This window comes from Lepus europaeus, chromosome 18 (genome assembly GCF_033115175.1).
Source record: "Lepus europaeus isolate LE1 chromosome 18, mLepTim1.pri, whole genome shotgun sequence".
Lineage (NCBI taxonomy): Eukaryota > Metazoa > Chordata > Mammalia > Lagomorpha > Leporidae > Lepus > Lepus europaeus.
Window position 1 is genome coordinate 61751922 of NC_084844.1, and position 8750 is coordinate 61760671.

Here is an 8750-nt window from a genome sequence, read left to right on the forward strand (position 1 = left end):
ACGTGACCGCACAGCTGATTTCCTGGCCGCCCCCCTCCCCGACGCACAGACACTCAGACACAGAGACCCCGCCGCCCCGCCGCCCCGCCGCCCCGCGCCGTCCTTTTGTGTGTGTGTGTGTGTGTGTGTGTGTGGCCGCCGCCCGCGCGCTCCCGGCCGCCCCGCCGCCCCGCAGCCTCCCCGCAGCCGCCCCGCAGCCGCCCGCGCCCGCGCGCAGATGGCGCACTCGGCGGCCACCGCCACCGCCACCGCCGCCGCCGCCACCGCCGCGCCGCCGGAGCAGGGCTGCCCCATCCGCGTGGAGCACGACCGGCAGCGCCGCCAGTTCACCGTCCGCCTCAACGGTAACGCGCCGCGCGCCCCCGCCTTTTGTTTGCGCAGCCCCGGGGGAGAGGCGTCGCGGGCGGGCGGGGTGGGGGCGCGCGGGGGCCCCGCACCTGCCCCGGGCCGGGCCGTCTGGGCGTCTCCGGGGGCGCCCACCGGCCTGCCCCTGCCCCAGCGGCTCAGAGGTTTGGGCTGGGTGCCTCGCCCCCCCCCCCCACCCCGTGCCTTAGTTTCTCCCCCAGCACCCTGGGGAGCGTCGTCCGTCCTGGATCCGGGCTGGTGCGGCGCGTGGCAGCCGCAGAGCGCAGTTTCCTGGAGAGAACTTTTATACCAGCCCACACCCGCCCGCTCTCCAGGGACGGACAGAATTAGGAATCCTGGGACCAGGCCCTCCCTGTACGCCCCCCCCCCCCGCCCCCCTACAGGCTGTTCCAGCGAGGAGAGCCCCCAAGGTTACTGTACCCATTTCTGAGCCGGGAAGGCAAAGGCCCAGGTAAAGGAGACACTTGTCTGAAGTCAGCTAATGAGTTGGGGGTGCCCCTGGCCCCCACCCACACTTGACCCAAGTTGGCCAAGGTCAAGAAGGGCCCAGCCCCATTTGGACTGTGCTGGGCGCCAGGCCCACCCGCATTTGGGCCGTGCTGGGCACTGGGTCAAGCCACGGCTTCCAGCCGGACCACAGGACAGCCCTGCAGGTCGTGCCCAGCCACAGTTCCCATCTTGCCTCTTTCTGGGACCTGCCCCCTGGCAGGGCGGAAGCTGGGTGTTTGGGGAACCAGTGTGCTATTTGCATCTGGACTCGGGCCTCCTTGGAACCCTGCAGGGGAGGAAGGGCCTGTGGCTCTGGGTGTGCGTGTGTGTCCGTGTCCTGGCTGTCCCCGGTGCCAGAGCTAGGCTGATTCTCTTCCTGCGAGCTCTGTGTCTGGATGAGGGAAGATGTTTGAGCAGCTGCATTATTGAGCGCTTGCTGTATCCCTGGAGAGACACTGAAAACCCCTCTCCTGGTTCCCAAAGGAGACGTGCAGGGACTTGCCCTGGGACTTTGCCCCTCCCATGTGGGAAAACCGAGATCCCATGCCCCAAGGGTGTGCTGAGCACCGACTGTGTCACATGCTCTTCTAGGTGCTGGGGGAGTGGGGGGCTCCAGGGACAGCAGATGGAGTGAATTGTCGAATATGTCTTGGAAAACCAGGACCCCGGGGGCTAGGTGGGGAGAATGTGCCAGGGCGCAGGGCTGCTGTTGGAACCAGGGGTCCCGGAAGGCAGTGAGAAACAGAGCAACAGCAGGGGAGTGGTCCAGGTGGAGGGAGCAGCAAGTGCAAAGGCCCTGTGGTGCTCAGGGCAGCAGGAGGTGGAGGCACGGAGAGAGGAGATTGGGCCATGGAGCGCACAGATGGTGCAGGGCTCACAGGTGTGAACCAGGGGGAGCCTCTCCTTGGCTCTGGGTGACACAGGCTCCCAGGAGGGTCCTGAGCAGAGGCTCCACGGGAAGCAAGACTGCGGCGGGCAGGATGGAGCTGGAAGGTGGCTACTGCACAGATCCGAGCAGTGAGCACAGGGTTGACTGACCCCAGGTCTGCTCTGTAAGGGGCAGCTTCCCATTCTACAGCCAGGAAAACAAAGGCAAGAGAGGTGGCTGAGCCCAAAGGGAGGCCCCGCCTCCATCAGAGGAGGGCTGTCACCTGCAGGCTGTGGCCCCGCCCCCTCCCCTCCCCCCCCCATCCCTCCTGCAGTCTTCCTCCTCCCCCTCCCCCCAGTCAGGGCTGAGATCCCAGCATGCTCAGCGAGGGCTGGGGCTGGGAGTCCCTTCCCACTGGTCCTCGCCTGCCTGCTGGCTGTGTCAGGCCACGTCGGCCAGGGCCCTGCAGGGAGTGGCCTGTGGCCACCCCTGAGCCACCCACGTTCCCCCCCCCCCACCAAGCTGTGCACCTGCAGGCAGCCCAGAGGGCCCCTCCCCCATACCTCCTCCTGCACCTGCTTGTGGGTGGTCCCACGCCTCCACTCCCTGAGACCTGGGTTCTGGCCGGGCCCCTGCCTCAGTCTCCTCATCTGGGGGCGCCCTGACCCCCCCACTGGCCTGAGGAAGCCTCTGGGGAAGTGACATTGGGGCTCTGGAGCGACAAAGGAAGGGCTCCCCGCCCCGTGGTCCTGGGCATGCCTGGGGGCTGCCCCCGGGAGGCAGTGCCTGACTCCCCCAGGGACATCACCGGGGCTCAGCGCCCAATGGAAAATCAGCAAGTTCAGGGGAGCTACGGGGCCTCCAGCTTGGCGTGGCCATGTTCAGCTGTCTCCAGGGACCACGGGGACCAGAACCACAGACAAGACCCCCCCCAGCCCCCAGCCCCTCTGGGCCTCAGTTTCCCTGTTTGGGTGTGGGTGGAGCTGTGGGAGTCAGGACTATTTGTAGGAGACCCCCTGAACTGACACACACACACACACACACACCCTACACACACTCATTCCCGCCTAACCACCCTGGCCTCCTTCGCTGTTCTTTCATCAGCCTACCCCAGGGCCTTTGCACATGCCATTCCCACCACCCAGGCTGCCCATCTCCATATCTGCCTTGGGATCTCTGCAGGTCCTTGCTCCAGAGAGGTCCCCTCTGTGAGGCCAGGCAGCTCCCTGGGTGACCAGGTCAGGGCCAGAACAGTGTCCCAGTGTTTGCCGGCTACAGGTGCAGAGCCAAAGCCCAAGGCCTATGCCATGTGGCCAGGGCAGGCGGCAGCGGAGGCCATGGCTTGGGCCATGGCCAAACGCAGTAGGCATGATCCAGAGTGGTCATCAGGCCCCACGACTGGGAGACACTGGTGCCAGGGGGCCTGAGAGCATGGGGCAGAGAAGAGGGGACAGCAGCCCGGGCAGAGGGAGCAGCCCAGAACAGGGCCTGCAGGCAGGTCGTTGAGAGCGTGGGTCGGGTCTGGATGCCACTTCCTCTTGGACCCACCATGAGACCAGGCCGTGTGGCCTCAGCGTCCTCACTGGACACAGAGGAGGAGATTGTCGCCTCCTGGAGCTTTGGGAGGAAGATGGGAGGCACTGGGCGGCCAGAAAGCACCCTCCCTGGGCTGGGCCCTGTTCTGCTGTCCCTGTCAGTCTTCCTCCTGCCATGGCCAGGACCTGGGGGCCCAAGAAACATTTGGGAGGGGGTTCTCCAGTGCTTGGGAGGCAGGCTGATGAAAATAAGGTTTGCTTCTGAAACAGAGGCGGCCCTTTCAGGGCCAGAGAATTGGGTCTTCCAACCCCAGGGCCTTTGCACGGGCCACGCCCTTGGCCTGTGCTTCCCCGGCTCTTCCCCCTAGCTGCGCCGGCCTGTTTACCCCTCAGCTCACAGGTGCTCTCCTGCTGGCTTCATGGCCCTTCCTGGGTTTGCGACTGCTGGACACGAGACCTTGGAGTTATCCTGGACTCTTGTTTCTCTGGTTGACCACGCCCAGGTCAGCCGTCAGCCCCCCTGCTGCCTCCGCCCTCTGCGGTCACTGCCCCTGCCCCAGCTGCTCATCTCTCTGCAGCCAGACGGATCCTGGGAAGTCACAAGTCACCCCCGTGCCTCCTCCACGGAGGACCCTCCTGTGGCTCCCAGCTCCTGCCTCCGCCCTGCCCTCAGCTCTCCCAGCCTCCCCTTGTCCGTTCCAGCCACCCCAGCCCCTCTCGCTGTCCCTATCACAAGACATAGGAAAGTGGATGATGGGGACCAAATGTGCCACCGTGAGAATCCCTGAGCACGTCTTGCTGGGCTCATGTGGGAGCAGAGACCCATACATGTTGCACGTACCGTAATGCGCGTGTTCTGGCTCAGTCATTTCGCACCTCAGAGCCTTTGCACTGGCTGATCCCTCTGCCTACAACACTGTTCCCTCAGACGTCACGTGACCTCCGCCCTCTCCTCCTTCCTGTCTCTGTCCACCACCCAGTACTCCTGGCACTGCTGCTCCATCCCTGCCTCCCTGTGCAGTCACTTGCTTTGTTTGTTCACTGCCTTGACCCCCCTCAGTGTCAGTTTCAGGAAACCAGGACTTCTTAATTGGCTTGTTTGTTGCTTTGTCCCCCGGTACCTAAAGCTCTCTCTGTGTTCAGTAACCATTTGGTGGGTGGATGTGTGGATGGAAGAGTGGACAGAAGTAAGGCATGGCTTGATGAGCAAGTGTATGGGTTGGTGAGTGGGTGGGTGGCTGGGCTAGAGTGGATCTAAAGGTCAGTGAATGGGTGGGTGGATGGCTGGATCTGTTAGTAAATGGGTCAGTGGATAGATGAATGGACAGATGAATGGTGGGCAGGTGAATGAATGAGTATGAATGGGTAGATGGATGGTTGAATGGATGGGTATGAATGGGAAGTTGGATGGTTGAATTGATGAACGGATGCATTCATGCTTGGGTAGGTGGGTGGTTGGGCGCATGAGTGGATCAAAGGGTGGATGCGTGGATAGGTTAATAGATGAGTGGGCAGGTGGTTGGATGGATAGATATGTTCATGAATGGATGGATGGATGTGTGGAAGGATGGGAGGTGAATGAATGAGTGGGTGGGTGGGTGGATGACTTGATGTATGGATACATGGGTGACTTGATGTATGGGTAGATGGATGGTTGAATGGATGGATGGTTGGATGCATGAGTGGACTGAAGGGTGGGTGAGCGGATGGGTTAATAGATGGTGGGCAGGGGCATGGGTGGAGGGGTGGGTAGTCGGGGCAGTGAGGATGTGGTTGAGGGGACTCCCATTCCGTGTTTCTCCCCTGGGAACGTGGTAGGGGTGGCGACAAGTGAGCTGCAGTTCTCACAGGCCTGGCGAGGAGGCGTGGGCACCTGTCTGCCCCGGCTTCATGGGTCAGCGTGGACTCTGCTGCCGCACCTCTGCCTCGTCCCAATCTCCTGGAGTTGCCCTGCTGGTGGCCCGCACTGGGTCCTGGGCCTCCCAGACCTTGGGAGGGGGCTCAGGTGGGGCGGCTGCCACTGATGGGAGTAGCCAAGGCATGCACCAGGCGGGCAGGGGGCGAAAGGCCGGGGTGGGGGGCAGGGGCATTGCCGCTCACCCCGCTGACGGTCGCAGAGCCTGGGTGTGGAGAGGTTTGCTCAGGATCCAACTCCAGCAGCTTTGTGGCTCCCAACACCAGGGCTGTGCACCTGGGGCGCCTGAGTGCCTCGGGTCTCAGGCATCCCTAAGTGCACCTGTTTCTCCCCCTGCCCCACCCCCACTGCCCAGGCTGCCATGACCGGGCCGTCCTGCTCTACGAGTATGTGGGCAAGCGGATCGTGGACCTGCAGCACACCGAGGTCCCCGATGCCTACCGCGGCCGAGGCATCGCCAAGCACCTGGCCAAGGTAAGGGGGTACGCTCCTTGGCTTCTCCCAGGGTTGCCAGCAGCTGTTCTGGGCCAGGGCTTCTGTTCTGCAGGCCCCTAGCATGGGTGATCCCACTAGGGTCACCTCACACCTCTATGTGGGCAAGAGCGTTCTGGGCCACCCGTTCCCATCCTAGGACCCTAGTCCCTGGCAGGTAGCAGGTGCTCAGAAAAACTTTGGAGAGCGGGGGTGGGGGGTGTTCACACAAACAGGCTCATCCCACCCCAGCCGCCTGGATAGCAGGCTCCGGCTTGACAAGGGGAATTGCTGCAGCAGAGAATGGCCCTCCAAGCTGGCCCCGGCCTCCGCCCACCCACCCTGGCCTCTGCTCAGCCCCAGGGGGCCTCAGGAGCGAGGTAGCGCCTGGGGGCTTGTACCTGCAGAGGTGAGGGCTAGAGGAAACTCAGAGACCCTGACCGGGTGGGGTGGGGGCAGCACAGGCCCCGGGATGTCCGCTGCGGGGTCTGACTGCTCCCCCTCTTTCCCCCTCCCCGCCCCCTGCTCCCCTACCCCGGCCCCAGGCCGCCCTGGACTTCGTGGTGGAGGAGAACCTGAAAGCTCACCTCACGTGCTGGTACATCCAGAAGTACGTCAAGGAGAACCCCCTGCCACAGTACTTGGAGCGCCTGCAGCCATGACCGCGCCCAGGGGCGGGCACAGACTGAGTTGTTCCTGCGGGGTGGGCGGGGGGCGTGCATCCGCAGGCCCCCAGTCAGGCTCCCGGAGGCAGCTGGCTGAGGATGGGCTACGTGCCTGGGGAGCAGGCCGAGGGGCGTCCAAGGCTCCCAGTGGCCCGCGGACCCCAGCCTGCCGCCGTGCAGGACCCCACCCCCCCCACCCTGGGCCGGCCTGGGTCCCGCCCTCTGTGACCACCCCCTCCCCTCGGGGCTGTCTTGTCCTTGCTCGAACCAGGAGGACAGCCCCTGGAGCCAAAAGGAGCAATAAGAAACCTCGCGTGCCAACTTCCGAGGGCGGTCACGCCGCGCCCCGGCTCACCAGCGCTCACCACCTCTCCATCCCACGCCCACGCCCACCCCCGCCTTTCCAGAATCCTGTGTCCGGGCAGGTGCCGCGCGGCCAGAGCCAGCGCCCACGGACGCTGTTTAAGAGCCAAGGGGAGCCGGGACTGAGCGCCAGCCCAGGCTCAGCCGCGCGCACTCACACACGCACATGCACGCACGCACACACGCGAACACGCGGGACTTGGAGGTCCCCGCCCCCACCGGCCCATCCACCAGGAGCCAGCTCCAGGGGCTGAGCTCAGGCGGCTGCGGGGCCCCAGGATACCTTGGGGCTTGGGGGGGGGGGGGGAGGGAAGAGTGGCCTCCGCCCTCCTTTGGGCAGGGGGTTGTTTCTATTGGTTGTCTCAGGTCCCAGGGCCTCCACCCCTTCTCTACCCAGTGCTGGCGCTGAGACCCCTGTTCTGCTTCTTGGTCCCCACCCCAGCCACGTGTGCGCGGGCGCTCTTCTACCAGTCTGAGCATGCGCACACGCGCAGCGCTGCAGACGAGCAGCGGTTGTCGTCCCTAGCACCTGTCACCCAGGGCTGCAGGAGGCCCGCTCAGCTGTCCCATGTGCCCTCCCAACCAGGCAGGTCAAGGGGAGAGCAGGCCACGGCCCGGGAGGGGGTCCCTCCCTGGGATCACTCCCTTTCCCACACACACACACATACACACACTGCACAGACTCCCCAGTGCCTGTGGCACAGTGACCTGGCGAGGAGTAGCCAGGAGCCACCTGACCTACACTGTGTCCCCTAACAGGTGACTGTGCTCCAAGTACTTGACCAACAGGCCTCGGGGTCCCACAGGGGAGACCCTCCCCCGCCCCCATCCACCCCTCAGCCAACATATCCTGATGGCCTGGCTGGCCTGTCCTCTGGTGCTATCCCATCCCCTCTGGCGTCCCAGCCTCACCCGTACCCCGCCCCGGCCCGAGACGCCCCAGGAGCCCTCTGGTCACTGGGGGCCGGTCCACGGCCGGGACAAGACCCTCGGCAGGGGCACGAGGTTGGACACTGCTTCTCCTCGGCCAGTGGGAGCAGGTGAGGACTTGCGTGCCTTTCTACTCAGGACCTGCCGTGGGCCCTGGCTGCTCCGTGCACCTGCTCCTTGCGTGATGCCTGTCTGGAAGGGGCATGGCTCACCGCCAACTCCAGGGCCGGAGCTGGGGGAGGGGCGGGCATGGAGGTCCTCGTGGGGCCCTGGTCTCACCCTGACAGCCATCACCCCACTTTTAACAGCCAGGGAGCTCTGGGGTGTGACCGAGGAGCAGGCGGGCTTGGCAGGTGTCCCGCTGTGATTCTGTTTAACCTGGAGGGGAAGTGGCCTCGCCTTCCAGGTGAGAGCGTGGGGTGTGGCAGCATCAGGATCCCAGCCCCCACGCCCATCCCTGGCTCAGCAGCCTGGATGCCACCACAGGCCAGGCCAGCGCAGGCCCTTTCCTGGGGATTTTTTTTTTCCCTCCTAGGTAGGGTCAAGGCCACCCTCACTTCTCTCTCCCAGCTGTCCCTGGAGCTGCCAGCTGCTAGGTCTGTTGGACAAAGGACAAGACTTAGGCTTGGGGGGAGGGGGGTGCGTGATCACAGGCTTACACAGCTGGAGCGGCCCCGGGGCACAAACCTGCCCCTGCTGTCCCCCCACCCCATGGCAGCCCCAAGCTCCCGTGTAGCAGGGTCTCAGCATCTAGGTGACAGGTGACCACGGAAAGCAATAAACAGATGCAGGTGCGGGTCCCCTGCTCCCTTGCAAGGCAGCCGTGGGGCTGTGTGCGAGCAACAGGTGCATGGCTGGGCTGCACACAGAGGGACCCCGGGAGCGGCTTCCCTCGAACCCACACCCTTCCCTGCCCCCATCAGCCCAGGACTCTCGGGCTTGTCCCCGTGCACCCCAAGAGTCTGTGCTATTCTCAGGGTGTCACTCCTTCCAGATCAGTGCCCAGAATTCCACACCAGAGATCCAGCGAGGCTGTGAGTTCTCGCATTGTGACTCTGCAGCCCGCGCAGGGTCGGATGGAGGGTTTTCCGTTGTTTTGTTTTGTTTTGTTTTTTCAGCTGTATCCGTCTTAACGTCTGCGAGATATT

At 64.3% G+C, this 8750-nt stretch overlaps 1 protein-coding gene across 1 annotated transcript; it reads left to right on the forward strand.

Moving 5' to 3' along the window:
- Window positions 1-217: 217 nt before the first annotated feature.
- Window positions 218-6956, forward strand: NATD1 (N-acetyltransferase domain containing 1). The gene is made up of 3 exons (XM_062175127.1): window positions 218-344; window positions 5529-5647; window positions 6190-6956. The coding sequence occupies exons 1-3, from the start codon at window positions 218-220 to the stop codon at window positions 6304-6306; spliced, it is 363 nt and encodes a 120-aa protein (XP_062031111.1). The 3' UTR covers window positions 6307-6956.
- The last annotated feature ends 1794 nt before the right edge of the window (window positions 6957-8750 follow it).